General features: G+C 40.1%; 1 protein-coding gene across 4 annotated transcripts in view; it reads left to right on the top strand.

Annotated features, from left to right (window-relative positions):
• Positions 1-420: 420 nt before the first annotated feature.
• Positions 421-22,687, top strand: part of ZNF782 (zinc finger protein 782) — a 67,736-nt gene continuing 45,469 nt past the window's right edge. Inside the window, exons 1-2 of one of the 4 annotated variants that reach the window (XM_065947564.1) lie at positions 421-516; positions 2,779-2,829. In XM_065947564.1, the coding sequence (XP_065803636.1) occupies positions 2,815-2,829 (15 nt within the window). In that variant the 5' untranslated portion in view covers positions 421-516; positions 2,779-2,814. Of the gene's footprint in view, positions 517-2,014; positions 2,057-2,778; positions 2,830-3,571; positions 3,691-22,687 lie in introns of those variants that run through there. The other 3 variants (XM_065947565.1, XM_065947563.1, XM_065947566.1) reach the window with 3 other exon arrangements.

The raw sequence follows: 22,687 nt of genomic DNA, 5'->3' as shown, positions 1-22,687 counted from the left end.
ATAAGTTTGAGCAGGCTTCTGGAGTTGGTGATGGGCAGGGAAGCCTGGCGTGCTGCAGTCCATGGGGGTCGCAAAGAGTCAGGACACAACTGAGCGACTGAACTGAACACATATTCAAGTTTCCCAAACTGTCTCCAAATGATTTATGAAAAAACTGCTATTTCAATCGGGAGCCAATAGAGGACCACTCGTCGCATTTGGCAGTTAAGTTAAAATTTAACCTGTTCTCTTCAAGATCCTTGAGATTCTGGACAGGTTACTTTAAAGACACTGCTCTAGAGCTTTCTGAAATGCATAAAAGCCTCCAGAGAGACCACAACTGTGGTCGCGGAGGTCTATGGGAAATGTAGTCTTGAATCCGTCTGTTTCACCGCGCGGCACTCTGGGAAGAGCATTCTGGGCTTCTTCCGCGCGTGTGCAGCCGTAGCCCCGCCTCCTCACTCGTCTTCTCTGAACTCTAGGGGAGCGGTGTCGTAACGTGGGTTCTGCTCGGAAAGTGGAGGGTGCGCACCTGGGGTGAGAGTGCGAGGGGGCGGGGGGTCAGCTGGGAGGGGGTGCCTTTGTGCCTAGGGATGAGAGCGGAAAATCTTTGAAACGCACTCCCACCAACGCTGGTGTACATGCCGGAGCGGGCCCTCAGCCTGGGGAAGGCCAGTAAGGGGTGACCCGGGCCCTCGGGATCCCAGGGGGCAGGTCGGGTTGGTCCGGTTAAGAGCACGTGTTCAGTCTAGGCCTGGTTGTTTGGGACCTTGGACTTGGCTCCGCCTGCAGCCTAACAGGGGAAAAAGCCAATGTCGGCGACAGGAGAGAAAGTGAATTTATACCGCTGATGATGGCCATGGGTCTGCAATGAGAACCCTAGCTCTGGAGCCAGAAGGGCCTGGGTAAATGCCAGGTCTGTCACCTGTAAGCAGGGTTACAGAAGGAACCTGGATAAGAGTCCAGTTTCTCATATGAAAATGATTAATGATGACTGTTTCATGGTGTTGCTTTGAAACTTAGACCTAAGTCATCCCTTGCAAAGTATTTAGACAAGTGCCAGATAATGAGCACTGAGTAAGTTACAGTGCTATTATAGTTGGAAGACACTTTATTCTTTTTCATTGGACGGCTTTATGTAACTTCACGACCACTTTAACAAAAATGGAGGCTCAGGATGGTGGAACGATGTGCTCAGATCATAAGTTAGTGGTAAGGGAATTCAGATTCACGGGCAGGTGTGCTTTACTTACAGCCTCAGGTTTTATCTAAATATCACACCAGCCTAAAACCGCCATTGTAGCCTTCACAGCCCTTAGCAAAGTGGCCTGCCCCCAGTTTCCAGAATATAAGGAACGTGAATGTAGATGGAATCCTAGCATGTGTCAGATGTGTTCTGGGAATTCTAGTGTCTTTTCATGTCACTTGGGGCAGACAGAGTTCCCTGGCCCCTTCTGCATTGTCAGGATGTCTCTCTTTTACATGTAATATAATAATGAATTCCAAGAATTAGGCGTTTGCTCCTAAAATGAATTTGTTTCTTAGATCCACATCCCACTTACCTTGAAATAAAGCGATCCTTGTGAGGTTGGAAGCAGGGAGTCTCTATAAAAGGGAGTCTTACCTGGACGAGAGCATGCATAAGACTGTAGACCTCACTCCAGAATCTCACCGCAGAGACAGACCAGGCCTAGAAAGGAGTAGATCCTAAATTTGCAAGATCAGAAGCTGTTCTTAATCCCCCTGCTCAGAATGAGCCAGTCTTGGTGATGATGCCACCTCCAGAAGCCACCATACTCTTGACAGTGGGGAGTTTGGCCATTGCTGAGAAGAGCAAAGTGAGCTGAGGTGGTCCAGGGGCAGGCTACTCAGGAAGAGACATTTTGTTGGCGAGCTTGTGAGGGCAAGGGCTGGGGGTGATAACCAGCAGAGGGAGGAAATGCTGTCTCTGCTCCCCTTAAATGGCCCCCACTCACTACAGATGCTGTGCTGCTGTCATATGTGTCCATCACATGTGACACTTGTGACATCCTGACCACAGGATCCCAGAATGATGATATGTGAAGGGCTTTCCAAGGTCAGCTATTTTAACTGTCTTGAAAACTTTAAAGACGAACCTGAAAGGTTCAGTAATTTGTCCAGGGAAACTCAGTTTGTGACAGAATTAGGAGGAGAAGAGTGCACTTGATGCTGTCATAGGTTCGTCACCAAAAGCATCTTATCAAAAAGGCCTTTTAACAAATACATCACAGCTAAAACAACTAAAATTTCTTGCTTTATAGCATCCTATCTAGGCTTTTTGTGGATTGTTTATACCAGTGGGTAAATAATATTATTAATAGTAAGAAAAATAGATAAATGATATATACTGAGTATTTTTCCGCTAAGTTAGATTTCATGAAAGAATAGTGTCTTATTCTTTGGTGTATTTAATTCAACTAACTGTTGTTTTTATTTATTTGTGTTATAAGGACAAATTTTTAAACAGTTGAGAAAAGTTTACATTCACTTAGTAAAAAACCACAGATGTAATCCTCACGGTCATCTCAGAGTCACACAAAGAAAGGTGATACCACCTGGACATGATCCCTCTCATGCCTTTTCTGCAGTGGAAGCACAGAGTCTTAACCCCTGGACTACCAGGGAAGTCCTCCTCTCATGCCTTTTCAAGGCCCAGAGGAAGATGAGGAAAATAAGGAAGATGATCCCCAATTGGGGTGCTGAGATTTGGGGAGGTGAATCTGGGAGCTATATGACAGGTTAAATCTCATGACATCCATCTTCTTTCTGTCCTTTCAGCTGAACCACAATTCTCTACTCTCCCGAAAGCAGAAAATGAACATAATTCAGGTGAGCTCTTTATTCTTTCCCCATTCTGCGTTGTACTGGATTTATACGTCTAAGAAGCATCCATGTATTAATGGAAAAGGAAAAATAGAAATAGATCAAGTCAATCTTGACGGATAATATATACACTGTCTTACTATTCACTGTGATGTTTGCTGTCAGCCTTTGATAGGTAACCTTTGTCAGGTTACTTCCAGGAACCAGTTTGCTAAGATTTTACATTAGTCATGAATGCGTATTAAATTATGTGGATTAAAGAACCTGCCTGAAATGCAGGAGACCCAGGTTTGATCCCTGGGTTGAGAAGATCCCCTGGAGAAGGGAATGGCTACCCACTCCAGTATTGTTCCCTGGAGAATTCCACGGACAGAGTATCCTGGCAGGCTATAGTCCATGGGATTGCAAAGAGTTGGGCATGACTGAATAACTAACACACACATACACACACACACACATTTTGTTTATCTATTGGAGCAAAACTATAGCTTATTTCCTTTATAAATACTGTAAACAGTATAATAGATTTTCTAGTGTACTAAATGGAGAAGGCAGTGGCAACCCACTCCAGTACTCTTGCCTGGACAACTCCATGGACGGAGGAGCCTGGTGGGCTGCAGTCCATGGGGTCGCTAAGAGTTGGACATGACTGATCGACTTCACTTTCACTTTTCCCAGTCATGCATTGGAGAAGGAAATGGCAACCCACTCCAGTGTTCTTGCCTGGAGAATCCCAGGGATGGGGGAGCCTGGTGGGCTGCCGTCTATGGGGTCGCACAGAATCGGACATGACTGAAGCGACTTAGCAGCAACAGCAGCAGCAGCGTACTAAAATCCCTGTGTAGACCTTAATTGCTAATAAGTTTGGTAAGTTACTTCTTACATGTTTTCCTAGGACTTTTTGCTAGTACTGTATTTAGGATTTTTATTTTTGTATTACACATACCCTTTTGTTTCTGTGTCCAATTATGGTATCATGGCATGGTCATAGTCTCATGAAAGGAAATGGGACATTTTCATGCCCCTTCAATAATATTTTAGATGAGAAAACTGTGTTACGTGTAGGTTTTGTGAAGCTCACCTGTGAATTATGGCCTTATGAAGACTTTTTGCATGAAGATTTTTAGTATTTATTGGTCATAAGTCTATGCTGGATTTGTATTTTTTTCTTTCATCATTACATTTTCATAGAAAATTGTTCATTTTTATTTAAATGTATTTTTATGAGCTTGTTATAGTATTCTCTTAGGATTTCAAAGTATTTGTTTCTTGTATCAGTAATTTCCTTTTTGATCAGCTTTAAAATTTTATTTCAGTATAATTGTTGCCATTCAGGAAAGGACAAAGTATGTTCTATTAGGCCTAATCTAAAGCTAAGAATTTCTGTGTCTGAGGGTCTTAGTATTCTATGCTCGCAGTGGAATCTAAATAGTGAGTAGAAGAGCATACACTTGCCTTGTTTGTGATTTTTACCTTTGGGTACGTACCTGTCAGCACCATTCGTTGACAAGAATATGCTTTCTCCATTGAATTGCATTAGCACTTCTGAGGGAAATCAACTAGCATCCTAGGTATGGATCTGTTTCTGGATTCTGTTTACTTCTTTTTTTATTTTCTAAATATTTTTATTGAAGTATAGTTGATTTACAATGTTAATTTCTGTTGCATAACAAATTGAATAAGTTGAATATATATATGTGTGTGTATATATATATTCAGTACATTCTTTTTCATATTCTGTTCCATTATAGTTTATCACAGAATATAGAATATAGTTCCGTGTGCTACATAGTAAGACCTTGTTGTTTATCCGTCATATACATAGTAGTTTGCATCTGCTACTCCCAAACTCCCAGTCCTTCCCTCCCCTGCCTCTGCTCCCACTTGGCAACCACAAGTCTACTTTTTATATCTTTGTGGACTCTGTTCATTTCTGATGATCTTAAATCCTTTTGCTAATACCACATTTTCTTGATGAGTGTCTCTTTACAGTAACTCTTGAAATCAAATAACATGTGTCTTCCAACTTTTTTAAAGAGTGTTTTGGAGATTCAAAGTTCTTTGCTTCTCTGTAGAAAGTTTTGAAAATCAGCTTGTTGATCTCAGGAAAACCTGAGATTTTGATTTTGACTGCACTGACTCTATAATATCTGTAATATAGCTCAATTTGAGGAGAATTGGCATCTTGTTCAAAATGAGTCTTCCAATTCATGAGCACATTATCTCTCTCACTGGGGGTTTCAGAGGGTTTTCGTTTTTGTTTTTTTTTTTAAGTTTGTTGTTGTTGTTGATGTGGACCACTTTTTTCAAGTCTTTATTAAATTTCGTACAGTATTGCTTCTATTTTGTGTTTTGGGTTTTTGGCCATGAGGCATGTGGGGTCTTTGCTCCCTGACCAGAGATGGAACCCATACCCCCTGCATTGAAAGGTGAAATCTTAACCACTGAGTCTCCAGGGAAGTCCCCAGGTTTTCATTTTTATTCTTTTGAGTCAAAATCATAGTTCTGACTTACAGTTTTTACAGTTTAAAAGAAGTCTGTGTTTTGAAGATAAGAATCTAGTGGTGTAGTAGTGAAAGCAGGAACAATATAGGAAACTATTTCTGTAATCCTAGCAAGGGATGATGATCGTAAGAGAGTTATTTACAAGAAGTAGTCGGATTCTGGAGGTACCTTAGGTAAGAGCCAACAGTCTAAGAGTGTGTTTCTTATCCACAACTTTACAAATAGAGTATGTCATCAAACTTTTTGCATTTTTACAAATGTGATTAAAAAATGATAACTAAAATTTAGTTTTACAAGCTTTCCTCTTCTCATCAGTGAAGTGGAACATTTTTTTTGTTTGTAATTAATATATATTTCTTTTTTTATTAAACTTTTTTTCTTATCCATTTTCCCATTGATGTGCTAATTTTTAATTACTATATCCAGCATATCTTTATAGCCATTTTTTGGCAGTATAAATTGCACAATTTTCCTGGTTTTTTGTATTTTTTCTCTGCCGATGCTTTTTATTTTTATTTTTGTTTTTAACTGTGGTGAATTGTTTTGGCATTTGAAAAACATTTATTGAAATATAGTTGATTTACAATGTTGTGTTAGTTTCAGGTATATAGCAAAATGATTCAGTTATACAAATACACACACACATATTTGTACACAAACACACACACACATCCATGTATATATATACAGTGTATATACTCTTTTTGAGATTCTTTCCCATTAAAGGTTAATACAAGATAATGAGTATAGTTTCCTGTGCTATACAGTCAGTCCTTGTTGGTTCTCTATTTTATATATAGTGATGTCCATATGTTAATCCCAAACTCCTATTTTATCCCTCCACGCTTTTTCTGTTTGGTACCTATAAGTTGTTTTCTATGTCTTTAAGTTTATTTCTCTTTTGCAGATAAGTTTTGGTATCTTTTTAGATTTTACATATAAATGATATCCTGTATTTATTTCTTTCTCTTTAGGACTTACTTCACTTAATATGATAATCTCTGGATTCATCCATCTTTTTGCAAATGGCATAATTTCCTTTTTTGTGGCTGAACTGTATTCCATTGTATGTATGTATGTATGTCTGCTTTTGTGTATATGTATATCTTCTTTATCCATTTTATTGTGGAAGAACATTTAGGTTGTTTCCATGTCTTCGCTATTATAAATCGGTTCAGTTCAGTCGCTCAGTCATGTCTGACACTTTGTGACCCCATGAACCACAGTACACCAGGCCTCCCTGTCCATCACCAACTCCCGGAGCCTACCTAAACTCATGTCTGTTGAGTCAGTGATGCCATCCAACCATCTCATCCTCTGTCGTCCCCTTCTCCTACTGCCCTCAATCTTTCCCAGCATCAGGGTCTTTTCAAATGAGTCTGCCCTTCGCATCAGGTGGCCAGAGTATTGAAGTTTCAGCTTCAACATCAGTTCTTCCAATGAACACCCAGGGCTGATCTCCTTTAGGGTGGAATGGTTGGATCTCCTTGCAAACCAAGGGACTCTCAAGAGTCTTCTCCAACACCACAGTTCAAAAGAATCAATTCCTCTGCACTCAACTTTCTTTATAGTCCAACTCTCACATCCATACATGACCACTGGAAAAACCATAACCTTGACTAGATGGACCTCTGTTGACAAAGAATGTCTCTGCTTTTTATTTTTTTGTATTTTATTTTATTTATTTATTTTTATTAGTTGGAGGCTAATTATTTTATAATATTGTAGTGGGTTTTGTCATACATTGACATGAATCAGCCATGGAGTTACATGTATTCCCCATCCCGATCCCCCCTCCCACCTCCCTCTCCACCCGATTCCTCTGGGTCTTCCCAGTGCATCAGGCCCGAGCACTTGTCTCATGCATCCAGCCAGGGCCGGTGATCTGTTTCACTATAGATAATGTACATGCTGTTCTCTTGAAACATCCCACCCTCGCCTTCTCCCACAGAGTCCAAAAGTCTGTTCTGTACATCTGTGTCTCTTTTTCTGTTTTGCATATAGGGTTATCATTACCATCTTTCTAAATTCCATATATATGTGTTAGTATGCTGTAATGTTCTTTATCTTTCTGGCTTACTTCAGTCTGTATAATGGGCTCCAGTTTCATCCATCTCATTAGAACTGATTCAAATGAATTCTTTTTAACGGCTGAGTAATATTCCATGGTGTATATGTACCACAGCTTCCTTATCCATTCGTCTGCTGATTGTCTCTGCTTTTTAATAAGCTGTCTAGATTGGTCATAACTTTCCTTCCAAGGGGTAAGCGTCTTTTAATTTCATGGCTGCAATCACCATCTGCAGTGATTTTGGAGCTGAAAAAAATAAAGTCAGCTACTGCTTCCACTGTTTCCCCATCTATTTGCCATGAATGATGGGATGGGATGCCATGATCTTAGTTTTTGGAATGTTGACTTTTAAGCCAACTTTTTCACTCTCCTTTTTCACTTTCATCAAGAGGCTGTTTAGTTCTTCTTCACTTTCTGCCATAAGGGTAGTGTCATCTGCATATCTGAGGTTATTGATATTTCTCCTGGCAATCTTGATTCCAGCTTTTGCTTCCTCCAGCCCAGTGTTTCTCATGATGTACTCTGCACATAAGTTAATTAATCAGGGTTACAATATGCATCCTGGACGTACTCCTTTTCCTATTTGGAACCAGTCTGTTGTTCCATGTCCATTTCTAACTGTTGCTTCCTGACCTGCATACAGGATTCTCAAGAGGCAGGTCAGGTGGTCTGGTATTCCCATCTCTTTCAGAATTTTCCACTTTATTGTGATCCACACAGTCGAAAGGCTTTGGCATAGTCAATAAAGCAGAAATAGATGTTTTTCTGAAACTCTCTTGCTTTTTTGATGATCCAGCAGATGTTGGCCATTTGATCTCTGGTTTCTCTGCCTTTTCTAAAACCAGCTTGAACATCTGGAAGTTCATGATTCACATATTACTGAAGCCTGGCTTGGAGAATTTTGAGCATTACTTTACTAGAGTGTGAGATGAGTGCAATTGTACAGTAGTTTGAGCATTCTTTGGCATTGCCTTTCTTTGGGATAGGAATGAAAACTGACCTTTTCCAGTCCTGTGGCCACTGCTGAGTTTTCCAAATTTGGTGATATATTGAGTGCAGCACTTTCACAACATCATCTTTTAGGATTTGAAAGAGCTCAACTGGAATTCTATCACCTCCACTAGCTTTGTTTGTAGTGATGCTTCCTAGGCTCACTTGACTTCACATTCCAGGATGTCTGGCTCTAGGTGAGTGATTACACCATCGTGATTATCTGGGTCATGAAGATCTTTTTTGTACAGTTCTTCTGTGTATTCTTGCCACCTCTTCTTAATATCTTCTGTTTCTGTTAGGTCCATACCATTCCTGTCTTTTATTGAGCCCATCTTTGCATGAAATGTTCCCTTGGTATCTCTAATTTTCTTGAAGAGATGTCTAGTCTTTCCCATTCTATTGTTTTCCTCTATTTCTTTGCATTGATGACTGCGGAAGGCTTTCTTATCTCTCCTTGCAATAGCAAGGAACTCTGCATTCAAATGGGTATATCTTTCCTTTTCTCCTTTGCTTTTCTCTTCTCTTCTTTTCACAACTATTTGTAAGGCCTCCTCAGACAGCCATTTTGCTTTTCTGCATTTCTTTTTCTTGGGGATGGTCTTGATTCCTGTCTCCTGTACAATGTCATGAACCTCCGTCCATAATTCATCAGGCACTCTGTCTATCAGATCTAGTCCCTTAAATCTATTTCTCACTTCCAGTGTATAATCATAAGGGATTTGATTTAGGTCATACCTGAATGGTCTAGTGGTTTCCCCCACTTTCTTCAATTTAAGTCTAAATTTTGCAATAAGGAGTTCAGGATCTGAGCCATAGTCAGCTCCCAGTCTTGTTTTTGCTGACTGTATAGAGCTTCTCCATCTTTGGCTGCAAAGAATATAATCAATCTGATTTTGGTGTTGGCCATCTGGTGATGTCCATGTGTAGAGTCTTCTCTTGTGTAGTTGGAAGAGGGTGTTTGCTATAACCAGTGTGTTCTCTTGGCAAAACTCTATTAAACTTTGCCCTGCTTCATTCTGTATTCCAAGGCCAAATTTGCCTGCTACTCCAGGTATCTCTTGACTTCCTACTTTTGCATTCCAGTCCCCTATAATGACAAGGACATCTTTTTGGGGTGTTAGTTCTAAAATGTCTTATAGGTCTTCATAAAACTGTTCAACTTCATCTTCTTCAGCGTTACTGGTCGGGGCATAAACTCAGATTACCGTTATATTGAATGGTTATTATAAATAGTGCTGTGGTAAGTATTGGGGTGCATGTATTTTCAAAGTATGTTTTTTTCCAGATATATACTTAGGAGTGGGATTGCTGAATCATATGGTAACTCTATACTTAGTTATTTTAAGGACCTTCCATAATGTTCTCCATAGTGACTGCACCAATTTACATTCCCACTAACTGTGTAGGAGGGTTTTCTTGTCTCCACACACTCTCCAGCATTTGTTACTGGTAAAGGTTTTGATGATGGCCATTCTGACTGGTATGAGGTGATACCTCATTGTACTTGTGATTTGCATTTATCTAATAATTAGTGGTACTGAGCATCTTTTCATACGCCTGTTAGCCATCTTTATGTCTTCTTTGGAGAAATATCCATTTAAGTCTTCTGCCCATTTTTTGATTGGGTTACTTGATTTCTTTTGTTATTGAGTTATATGAGCTGTTTGTATATTTTAGAGAGTAATCCCTTGTTGGTAGCATCATTTGCAGATATTTTCTCCCTGTCTGTAGGTTGTCTTCCATTTTGTTTATGGTTTCCTTTGCTGTGCAGAAGCTGTTCCATTCAATTTAGGTTCCATTTGTTTAGTTTTGTTTTTATTTAAATTATTGCAGGAGATAGATCCAGAAAAATGTTGCTGTGACTTATGTCAAAGAGTGTTCTTCCTGTATTTTCCTCTAGGATTTTTATATTATCCAGCCTTACATTAGGACTTTAATCCATTTATTTTTCTATATAGCATTAGTTCATTATTTTATATGTAGCTGTTCAGTTTTCCCAGTACCACTGGTTGAAGAAGAGACTCTTTTCCCCATTGTATAATCTTGCCTCCTTTGTTGTAGATTAATTCACCATAAGTGTTTGGGTTTATTTCTGGGTTTTCTGTTCTGTTTCATTAATCTGTATGTCTGTTTTTGTGTCAATACCATATTGGATTTTTTCCTATTTATTTTTTTAACATATTTTTAAATCAGAGGATAAATGCTTTAATAATCCCATCATAGATCACAGCCTTATCATGGAGAAGGGACTTGCATACCTCAGTGAAGCTATGGGTGGCCACCCAAGACGGACGGGTCATATTAACGAATTCTGGCAAAATGTGTTCTACTGGGGAAGGAAATGGCAACACACACCAGTATTCTTGCCTGGAGAAGCCATGGAAAGTATGAAAGGGCAAAAAGAAAAATGAGCCTCCCAGGTCAGAAGGTGTCCTACTGGGGTATGCTACTGGGGAAGAGCAAGAGTGACTCTATACGTGGACATCACCAGATGGTCAGTACCAATTTCAGATTGATTATGTCTTTTGCAGCAAAAGATGGAGAAGCTCTATAATGTCAGTTAAAATAAGACCTGGAGCTGACTGTGGCTCAGATCTTCAGCTTATTTCAAAGTTCAGGCTCAAACTGAAGGAATTAGAGAAAAACCACTAGGCCATTCAGATATGACCTAAATGAAATCCCTTATGATTATACAATGGAGGTGATGAATAGATTCAGGGGATTAGATCTGGTAGACAGAATACTTTAAGAACTGTGGACAGAGGTTCATAAAATTGTATGGTGTTACAGTGAGCAAAACTATCCCAAAGAAAAAGAAATATAAGAAGGCAAAGTGGTATTTGAGGAGGCTTTACAAATAGCCGAGGAAAGAGAAGCAAAAGGCAAGAGAAAAGGGGAAAGATATACCCAGTTGAATTTAGAGTTCCAGAGAATAGCAAGGAGAGATAAGAAGGTCTTCTTAAATGAACAATGCAAAGAAATAGAGGAAAACTATAAAATGGGGAGGACTAGAGGTCTCTAAAGAAAACTGGAGATATCAAAGGAACATTTCATGCAAGAATGGGCATGATAAAGGACAGATACGGTAAAGACCTAACAGAAGTAGAAGAGATTAAGAAGGAAGATTATTCAGAACCACACAATAAAAGATCTTTTTCAGTCATGATTTTCTCAGGATATGTGCCCAGTAGTGGGATTGCTAGATATATGGTAATTTTATTCCTAGTTTTTTTAGGGAATCTCCATACTGTTCTCCATCGTGGCTGTAGCAGTTTGCATTCCCACCAGCAGTGCAAGAGGGTTACTTTTTCTCCACACCCTCTCCTGCATTTATTGTTTGGGGATTTTTCGATGATGGTTATTCTGACTGGTATGAAGTGATACTCATTTTAGTTTTGATTTGAATTTCTCTAATAATGAGCCATCTTGAGCATCTTTTCATGGTGTTGTTGGCCATCAATGTCTGTAGGTCTTTTGCCCATCCCAGTGTTCATTACAGCACTATTTACAATAGCTAGGACACTGAAGCAGCCTAGATGTCCATTGACAAATGAATGCATAAAGAAATTGTGGTACATGTATACAATGGGATATTACTCAGCCATATAAAGGGACACATTTAAGCCAGTTCTTGTGAGGTGGATGGACCTGGAGCCTGTTACACAGTGAAATAAGTGAGAAAGTAAAAAATATACCTTAACACATGTATATGAAAGCTAGAAAGCTGATACTAATGAACCTATTTGTGAGGCAGGAATTGAAATGTAGACTTAGAGAACAGATTTTGGACACAGTGAGGGAAGGGGAGGAAGGGACAAATCAAAGAGAATAGCTTTGAAACATATACATCACCGTATGTAAAATAGAAAGCTAATGGGGAGTTGCTGTAGAACACTGGAAACTCAATGCGGTAGTCTGTGATAATCTAGAGAGGTTGGATGGGGTGGGGGCGTGGAGGGGAGGTTCAACAGGGCGAGGACATTTGTATACATATAGCTGCTTTCTTGTTGTTGTGTGGCAGAAGCCAACACAATATTGTAAAACAGTTCTTCTCCAAGCTAGGTTTCAGCAGTACGTGAACCGAGAAAATACAGATATACAGGCTGGATTTAGCATCACATCTTGCTGAAGCCTAGCTTGAAGGATTTTGAACATGACCTTGTTACCATGTGAAATGAGTGCAGCTGTATGTTAGTGTGAATGTTCTTTGGCACTGCTCTTCTTTGGAATTGGAGTGACAACACCTTTTCCAGTCCTGTGGCCACTGCTGAGATTTCCAAATTTGCTGATATACTAGGTGCAGTACTTTAATGGCATCATTTTTTAGGATTTGAAATAGCTCAGCTGGAATTCTGTCACCTCCACTAGCTTTGTTCATAGTAATGCTTCCAAAGGCCCACTTGACTTCATAGTCCAGAATGTCCGGCTCTAGGTTAGTGACCCCACCATTGTGGTTATCCAAGCCATTAAGAACTCCAGGATGGATGAATCTCAAGCTGAAATCAACATTGCTAGGAGAAATATCAACAACCTTAGATATGCAGATGATACCACTCTAATGGCAGAATGTGAAGAGGAACTAAAGAGACTCATGATGAGGGTGAAAGTGGAGGGTGAAAAAGTTGGCTTGAAACTCAGCATTCAAAAAACTAAGATCATAGCATCCAGTCCAGTGGCAAATGGAAGGGGAAACAGTGGAAGCAGTGACAGGTTTTCTTTTCCTGGGCTCCAAAATCACTGTAGATGGTGACTGCAGCCATGAAATTAAAAGACGCTTGCTCCTTGGAAAGAAACCTATGACAAACCTAGACAGTGTATTAAAAAGCAGAGTCATCAATTTCCCGAAAAAGGCCTGTATACTCAAAGCTATGGTTTTTCCACTAGTCATATACGAATGTGAGAGTTGGGCTGTATAAGAAGGCTGAGCACTGAAGAATTGATTTAGGATTGTGGTGCTGGAGAAGACTCTTCAGAGTCCCTTGGAGTGCAAGGAGATCAAATTAGTCAGTCTTAAAGGAAATCAACTCAGAATATTCATTGGAAGTACTGTTGCTGAAGCTCCAATAATTTGGCCACCCGATGTGAAGAGCCAACTCATTGGAAAAGACGCTGATGCTAGGAACAACTGTAGGGAAAAGGAGAAGGAGGCATCAGAGGATGAGATGGTTGGAGATGAGACGGCATCCCTGCCTCAATGGACATGAATTTGAGCAAACTCTGGGAGATAGTGGAGGACAGAGGAGTCTGACATTCTACAGTCCATGAGGTTGCAAAGAGTTGGACACAACTCAGCAACTGAACAACACAACAGCAACTTGGTTTACAATGTAGTGTTGATTTCTGCTGTACAACAACATGAATCAGCCATAATTATATACATATGTGTGTGTATATGTATCCTCTGCCTCTCGAGCCTCCCTCCTCAGTCCCATCTCACACCTCTAGTTTGTCACAGGGTGCCAGGCTGGGTTCCCTGTGTTAAATAGAAGCTTCACATTAGCTGTATATTTTACACATCATAGTGTACAGATGTCAGTATTACTTCCTCATTTCGACCTTCTCTCTCCTTCCCCCACTGTGTCCACAAGTCTCTTCTCTACTTCTGTGTAGTAGAACTGTACTATTTTTCTAGAAACCACATAGATGCATTCTTTGTTTTTATGTTTCAGATGTTAACAGGCTCTAGGTTCATCCACCTCACTACAACTGTATAAAATTTGTTCCTCTTTACGCTGACTAATGTTCCATTGTATATATATCATATCATCTTTCTTGATTCATCTGTTGATGGATATCTAAGTTGCCCCATGTCCTGTTGGTCTCGTTGTTCAGTCACTAAGTTGTGTCTGACTGTTTGTGAGCCCATGGACTGCAGCATGCCAGCCTCCTCAGTGCTTTACTATCTCCTGGAGTTTTGCTCAAACTCATGTCCATTGAGTCAGTGATGTCATCCAATAATCTCATCTTCTGTTGCCCCCTTCTCCTCCTTTCTTCAGTCTTTCCCAGCATCACAGCCATTTCCAATGTGTTGGCTCTTTGCATCAGGTGGCCAAATTATTGGAACCTCAGCTTCAGAATCAATCCTTCCAGTAAATATTCAGGGTGGATTTCCTTTAGGGTTGACTGGTTTGATCTCCTTACTGTTCAAGAGACTCTCAAGAGTCTTCTCCAGCACCACAGTTTGAAAGCATCAGTTCTTTGATGCTCAGTGCTCTTTACGGTCTAACTCTCACATCCGAACCTGACTACTGGAAAAAACCATAGCTTTGGCTATACAGACATTTGTTGGCAAATTGATGTCTCTGCTTTTTAATACACTGTCTAAGTTTGTCATAGCTTTTCTTCCAAGAAGTAAGCATCTTTTAATTTCATGGCTGCTGTCAACCATCTGCAGTGATGTTGGAGTCTAAGAAAATAAAGTCCATCACTATTTCCATTTTTTCCCCCATCTATTTGCCATAAAGTGATGGGACCAGATGCCATGATCTTAGTTTTTTTAATGTTAAGTTTAAGCCAGCTTTTTCACTGTCCTATTTCACTTTCATCAAGTGGCTCTTTAGTACCTCTTTGCTTTCTGCCATTAGGGTGGTATCATCTGCATATGTGAGGTTGTTGATATTTCTCCCAGCCATCTTGATTCCAGCTTGTGATTCATCCAGCCTGGCATTTTAGGTGATGTACTCTGCATAAAACTTAAATAAGCAGGGTGACAGTATACAGCCTTGACATACTCCTTTCCCAGTTTTGAATCAGTCCATTGTTCCATGGCCAGTTCTACCTGTTGCTTCTTGACCTGCATACAGGTTTCTCAGGAGACGGATAAGGTGGTCTGTATTCCCATCTCTCTTTTAGAAATTTCCACAGTTTGTTGTGATCCACACAGTCAAAGACTGTAGTATAGTCAATGAAGCAGAAGCAGATGTTTTCCTGGAATTCTCTTGCTTTTTCTCTGATCCAGTGGATGTTGACAATTTGATCTCTGGTTCCTCTGCCTTTTCTAAATCTAGCTTGTACATCTGGGAGTTCTCAGTTCACATATTGTTGAAGCCTAGCTTGAAGGATGTTGAGCATGACCTTGGTAGCATGTGAGATGAGTGAAATTGTTAGACTCATTCAAGTAGTTTGAACATTCTTTGGCATAGCTCTTCTTTGGGATTGGAATGAATACTGACCTTTTCTAGTCCTGTGGCCACTGCTGACTTTTCCAAATTTGATGGCATATTGAGTGTAGCACTTTAACTGCCTCATCTTTTAGGATTTTAATTATCTCAGCTGGAATAATATCATCACCACTAGTTTTTTTTTGTAGTAATGCTTCCTAAGGTCCACTTGACTTCACCTCTAGGATGTCTGGCTCTAGTTTTGTGATGACACCTTCATGGTTATCTGGATCATTAAGACCTTTTTTGTATAGTTCTTCTTTGTTCTTGATATCTCTTCTTAATCTCTTCTGCTTCTCTTAGATACTTTTTTCTGTCCCTTATTGTGCCCATCTTTGCATGAAATGTTCCCTTGGTATCTCTAATTTTCTCGAGGAAATTGCTAGTCTTTTCCATTTTATTGTTTCCCTCTATTTCTTTGCATTGTTCACTTAAGAAGGCTTTCTTATCTCTTCTTGCTATTCTTTGAAACTTTGCATTCACTTGGGTCTATCTTTCCCTTTCTCTTTTACTTTTTGCTTCTCTTCTTTTCTCAGCTATTTGTAAGGCCTTCTCTGACAGCCATTTTGCCTTCTTGCATTTCTTTCCTTTGAGATGGTTTTGGTCACCACTTCCTATACAATGTTATGAACCTCCATCCGTAGTTTGTCAGGCACTTTGTCCATCAGATCTAATCCCTTGAATCTATTTGTCACTTCCACTGTATAATCAAGGGATTTCATTCAGTTCATACCTGAATGGCCTAGTGGTTTCCCTACTCCCCTAAATTTAAGTCTGAATTGTGCAATAACGAGCTCATGATCTGAGCCATAGTCAGCTCCCAGTCTTGTTTTTCTTGACTGTGTAGAGCTCCATCTTTGGCTGCAAGAAATATAATTAATCTGATTTAGGTATTGACCATCCATTGATGTCCATATGTAGAGCTGTCTCTTGTGTTGTTGGAAGAGGGTGTTAGCTTTTATCAGTGTGTTATCTTGGCAAAACTCTTGTTAGTCTTTGCCCTACTTCATTCTGTACTCCAAGGCCAAACTTGCCTGTTACTCCAGGTGTTTCTTGACTTCCTACTTTTGCATTCCAATCCCCTATGATGAAAAGGACATCTTTTTTTGGTGTTAGTTCTAAAATGTCTTGTAGGTCTTCATAGAACTGTTTGGCTTCAACTTCTTTGGCATTATTTTCTGGGGCATAGACTTGTATTACTGTGATGTTGAATGATTTGCCTTGGAATTGAACCTAGATCATTCTGTCATCTTTGGGATTGCACCCAAGTACTGCATTTCAGACTCTTGTTGACTATGAGTGCTACTCCATTCTTTTTAAGGGATTATTGTCCACAATAGTAGATTTAATTGTCATCTGAATTAAATTCACCCATTCCCTACCTAAATGTTGATGTTCACTCTTGCTATATCCTGTTTGACCATGTACACTTTACCTTGATTCATGGACCTAACATTCAGGTTCCTATGCAATACTGTTCTTAATAGCATTGGACTTTACTTTCACTACCAGATACATCCACAACTGAGCATTATTTCCACTTTGGCTCAGCCTCTTCTCTCTGGAGCTATTTCTTCACTCTTCTCTAGTAATATATTGGACATCTGCCAACCTGGGGGGCTTATCTTCCAGTTTCACATCTTTTTTACCACTTCATAGTGTTCATGGTGTTCTCAAAGCAAGAAAAATGAAGTAGTTTGACATTCCTTTCTCCAGTGGACCACATTTTGTCAGAACTCTCCACCATGACCCGTCTGTCTTGGGTGGCCCTGAATGGCATGGCTTATCGTTTCATTGAGTTACATTGAATTACAAGGCTGTAATTGATGTTATCATTTTGGTTCGCTTTCTGTGATTGTGGTTTTCATTCTGGAGGCCATGGGATTGCAGTTCTTGTTTCTTCTGTGTACCCTCTGATGGATGAGGATAAGAGGCCTGTTCAAGCTTCCTGATGGGAGGGAATGGCTGTGGGTCTTACTCTGGTGGGCAGGACCTTGCTCAGTAAATCTTTAATCCAATTTTCTGTTCATGGGTGGGATTGAGCTCCCTCCCTGTAGTTTGGCCTGAGATGGACCCATCCTGGAGTCTGCATCCTCTATGGTAGTGCTAATGTCGACCTCCTCCAAGAGGACTTATGCCGACACACCGCACCTAGCAGGACTGCTGCTGCCAGTGCCCTTGACCCTGCGGCAGGCCAGTGTCAACCTCTACCTCTGCAGGAGACTCCCGCACACTCACAGGCAAGTCTGGCTCAGTCTCTTGTTGGGTCACTGCTCCTTTCCCCTGAGTCCTGATGCCTTCCACGAGTCTCTGTTTCCCTAGTCCTCTGAAAAATGTTCTGTAGTCAAATTGCACTGACCTTCAAATCTGGGGATTCCTGGTCCGTTTGTCAGATCCCCAGATTGGGAAGTCTGATGAGGGGCCTAGAACCTTCGAATCACATTGAGAACTTTGTTATACTTGTTCTCCAGATTGTGCATCACCCACCTGGTGGCTGTATGGTAGGGCTCCAGGCTCTATGCTAGGGCTAATGTCAACACACTACACCTCCCAAGACTGCTGCTGCTAGTGCTCCTGTCCCCACAGCCAGCCGCTGCTGACCCACACGTCCTCAGGAGACCCTGAAACACTCACAGGCAGGTCTGGCTCAGTCTCTTGTGGAGGTCACTGCTCCTTTCCCCTGGATTCTGGTGTGCACAAGATTTTATTTATGCCCTCCAAGAGTCTCTGGCAGGTATGGGGTTTGATTTTAACATGATCGTGCCCCTCCTGCCATCTCGTTGCAACTTCTCCTTTGCCTTGGACGTGGGTTATCTTTTTTTTGGTGGGTTCCAACATTCTTCTGTTGGTGGTTGTTCAGCTGCTAGCTGTGATTTTGATGTTCTCACTGGAGGAGAAAGGTGCACATCCTTGTACTCGGCCATGTCCTGGCTATTGTAAATAGTGTTGTATGAACATTGGGGTATGTGTCTTTTTGAATTGTCATGTTTTCATGCTATATGCTCAGTAATGGGATTGCTAGGTCATATGGTAAATTTATTCCTAGTTGGTTAAGGAATCTTCATGATGTTCTCCGCAGTGGCTGTACCAATTTACATTCTCATCAGTAGTACAGGAGGGTTCCCTTTCTCCACATCCTCTCCACCATTTATTGTTGGTAGATTGTTTGATGATGACAATTCTAATTGGTGTGAGGTGATACCTTACTGTAGTTTTGATTTGCATTTCTCTAGTAATGAGTGACATTAAGCATCTTTTCACGTGTTTGTTGTCCATCTCTATGTCTTCTTTGGAGAAATGTCTGTTTAGGTCTTCTCACTTTTTTTATTGGGCTTTGTTTTTCTTATATTGAGCTGTTTATGTATTTTGTAGATTAATTGTTTGTCAGTTACTTTGTTTGTAATTATTGTTTCCCATTCTGAGGGTTGTCTTTTCATCTTTACAGTTTCTTTTGCTGTGCAAAAACTTTTAAGTTTAATAAAGTTCTATTTGTTTATTTTTGTTTTTATTTCCCTTGCTCTAGGAGGGGGTCAAAGAGGATCTTGTTGTGATTTATGTTAAGGAGTGTACTGTCTGTATTTTCCTCTAAGAGCTATATATTTTCTGGCCTCACCTTTAAGTCTTTAATTCAACTTGAGTTCGTTGTTAGGAAGTGTTCTAATTTCATTCGCTTACATGTAGCTGTCCAGTTTTTCCAGTTAACAGGCTATCTTTTCTCCATTGTAAATTCCTGCCTCCTTTTAAAAAAATAAGGTACTCATGGGTACACGGGTTTATTTCTGGGATTTCTGTCTATTCTGTTTAGCTGTACTTTTGTTTTTGTGCCAGTACCATATTGTCTTTGTAATAGCTTTGTAATATAGTCTTTGTATATATATAGACTTAGTATAATATAGTCTTTGTCTTTGTAGCTTTGTAATATAGTTTGAAGTCTGTAAGACTGATTCATCTATCTCCATTTTTCTTTCTCACAATTGCTTTGCCTATTCGGGGTCTTTTGGGTTTACAAACAATGTGTAAAAATTTTTGTTCTAGTTCTGGGAAAATTCCATCGGTAATTGGATAGGAATTGCATTGAATATGTAGATGACTTTGGGTAGCATTCTTAAATTTTCACAATATTGATTCTCCTAACCTAAGAACATGGTATATTTCTCCATCTGTTTGATCTCTTTCATCATTATCTTATAATTTTTTGCATACATGTCTTTTATCTCTTTAGGTAGGTTTATTCCTAGATATTTTATTCTTGTTGTTTAGGGATGAATGGGATTGTTTACTTTCTGATTTCCGTTTTTGATTTTTTATTGTTAGTATAGGATACAAGGGATTTCTGTGTATCGTTTTGGTCCTGCAACATTACTGAATGAATTGATTAGCTCTAGCAATTTTCTGGTGGCATCTTTAGGGTATTCTATGTTTAGTATCATGTCATCTGCAGATAGTGAAAGCTTTGCTTCTTGTTTTTCAGTCTGGATTCCTTTTATTTCTTTTTCCTTTCTGATTGCCATGACTAGGACTTCCAAATCTATATTGAATAATAGCGATGAGAGAGTCAATTCCTAGGCAGGTTGATAAGAAGTCTGGGGTCCCCGAGGAGGAGAAAGGGGTCTTGGGCTCTCAAAGCAGAGATAGGGGTCTGGAATTCTCAAGGAGGAGGAAAGGACATCTTTTTTTTCTCTACATTCCTTAGTCTGATGATTACACAACAAACAACTCAGTTTAAACTCTGTACTAAGGACTGATGTTGAAGCTGAAACTCCAGTACTTTGACCACCTGATGCGAAGAGCTGACTCATTTGAAAAGGCCCTGGTGCTGGGAAAGATTGAGGGCAGGAGGAGAAGGGGACGACAGAGGATGAGATGGTTGGATGGCATCACCGACTCAATGGACATGAGTTTGGGCAAACTCCAGGAGTTGGTGATGGACAGGGAGGCCTGGCGTGCTGTGGTTCATGGGACAGGACTGAGTAACTGAACTGAACTGAACTGAAGGATTGTATAACAATAATGTATCCCGCTTGAGGACAGTTTCTCCTTCCTGAAAACCTTCTGGCTAATCCTGTTATCTTAAAATGTAAATTATGGGAGTGGGTCTAGTAAGATCTTTACAACCTTGAGACATTCTTTTGATGTATTGTAATAACTAATTATATGCAGATGACACCACCCTTATGGCAGAAAGTGAAGATGAACTAAAAAGCTTCCTGATGAAAGTGAAAGAGGAGAGTGAAAAAGTTGGTTTAAAGCTCAACATTCAGAAAACTAAGATCATAGCATCCGGTCTCATTACTTGATGGGAAATAGATGGGGAGACAGTGGAAACAGTGTCAGACTTTATTTTTGGGGGCTCCAAAATCACTGCAGATGGTGATTGCAGCCATGAAATTAAAAGACGATTACTCCTTGGAAGGAAAGTTATGACCAACCTAGACAGCATATTAAAAGCAAAGACATTACTTTGCCAACAAAGGTCCATCTAGTCCAGCTATGGTTTTTCTAGTGATCATGTATGGATGTGAGAGTTGGACTGTGAAGAAAGCTGAGCGCTGAAGAATTGATGCTCTTGAACTGTGGTGTTGGAGAAGACTCTTGAGAGTCCCTTGGACTGCAAGGAGATCCAACCAGTCCATCCTCAAGGAGATCAGTCCTGGGTGTTCATTGGAAGGACTGATGCTGAAGCTGAAACTCCAATACTTTGGCCACCTCATGCGAAGAACTGACTCATTGGAAAAGACCCTGATGCTGGGAGGGATTGGGAGCAGGAGGAGAAGGGGATGACAGAGGATGAGATGGCTGGATCGCATCACTGACTCAATGGACATGGGTTTGAGTAAACTCTGGGAGTTGGTGATGGACAGGGAGGCCTGGCGTGCTGCAGTTCATGGGGTCGCAAAGAGTCGGACACGACTGAGCGACTGAACTGAACTGACTGAATAACTAATTTAAAAAGTATGTAACTCGTTTGCTAACACTAGCAAGGGGAGCATTCTGCATCCCCCTTCTGATGTCTATGTCAGAAGCTTTCTCTGTCCCCTTTCTTACTTTAATAAAACTGCTACACAAAAGCTCTTTTGAGTGATCAAGCCTGGTCCTTGGTCTCAAAGCTAAATCTTCTTCAGAGATCACAAATCTGACATCATTCACTGTAAGCTATCAGTGGCAGGAGTGGGCGCCCATGTCATGTTCCTGATCTTAGAGGAAATGCGTTTAGTTTTTCCCCATTGAGAATGTTGTTTGGTGTGGGTTTGTTGTATGTGGCCTTCTTTATATTCAGGTAGGTTCTTTCTATTCCAGTTTTCTGGAGAATCTTTATCTTAAATGGGTGTTGAATTTTGTCAAAAGCTTTCTCTGCATCTATTGAGATGATCATATGGTTTTATTTCTCAATTTGTTAATATGGTGTATCACATTTATTGACTTATGTATATTCAAGAATCCTTGCAGCCCTGGGATAAACCCCAGTTGATCATGGTGTACGATCCTTTTAATGTGTTGTTGGATTCTGTTTGCTGTAATTTTTTTGAGGATTTTTGCATCTATATTCATCAGTGATATTGGCCTGTGATTTTCTTTTTTTGTGGTATCTTTGTCTCGTTTTGGTATCAGGGTGATAGTAGCCTCATAGAATAAGTTTAGGAGTATTCTTCCTTCAGCAACTTTTTGGAAAAGTTTGAGTAGGATAGGTGTTAACTATTCTCTAAATGTTTGATAGAATTTGCCTGTGAAGCCATGTGGCACTGGGCTTTTGTTTGTTGGAAGATTTTTGATCATGGTTTTGACTTCAGTGCTTGTGATTTGTCTGTTCATATTTTCTGTTTCTTCCTGGTTCAGTCTTGGAAGGTTATGCTTTTGTAAGAATGTGTCCATTTGTTCCAGGTTGTCCATTTTTTTTGGCATATAGTTGCTCATAGTAGTAGTCTCTTATGATCCTTTGTATTTCTGCATTGTCTGTTGTAGCTTCTTTTTCATTTCTAATTGCATTGATTTAAGTCTTCTCTGTGCTTCTTTGATGAGTCTGGCTAATTGTCAATTTGGTTTATCGTCTCAAAGAACCAGCTTTTAGCTTTATTTAACTTTGATCTTCTTTCTTATTTTTTCATTTATTTCTGCTCTGATCTCTATGATTTCTTTC

Source organism: Muntiacus reevesi, chromosome 10 (genome assembly GCF_963930625.1).
Source record: "Muntiacus reevesi chromosome 10, mMunRee1.1, whole genome shotgun sequence".
Lineage (NCBI taxonomy): Eukaryota > Metazoa > Chordata > Mammalia > Artiodactyla > Cervidae > Muntiacus > Muntiacus reevesi.
Note: the sequence above shows the minus strand (reverse complement) of the source record. Positions and strands in the feature narration are given on the sequence as shown.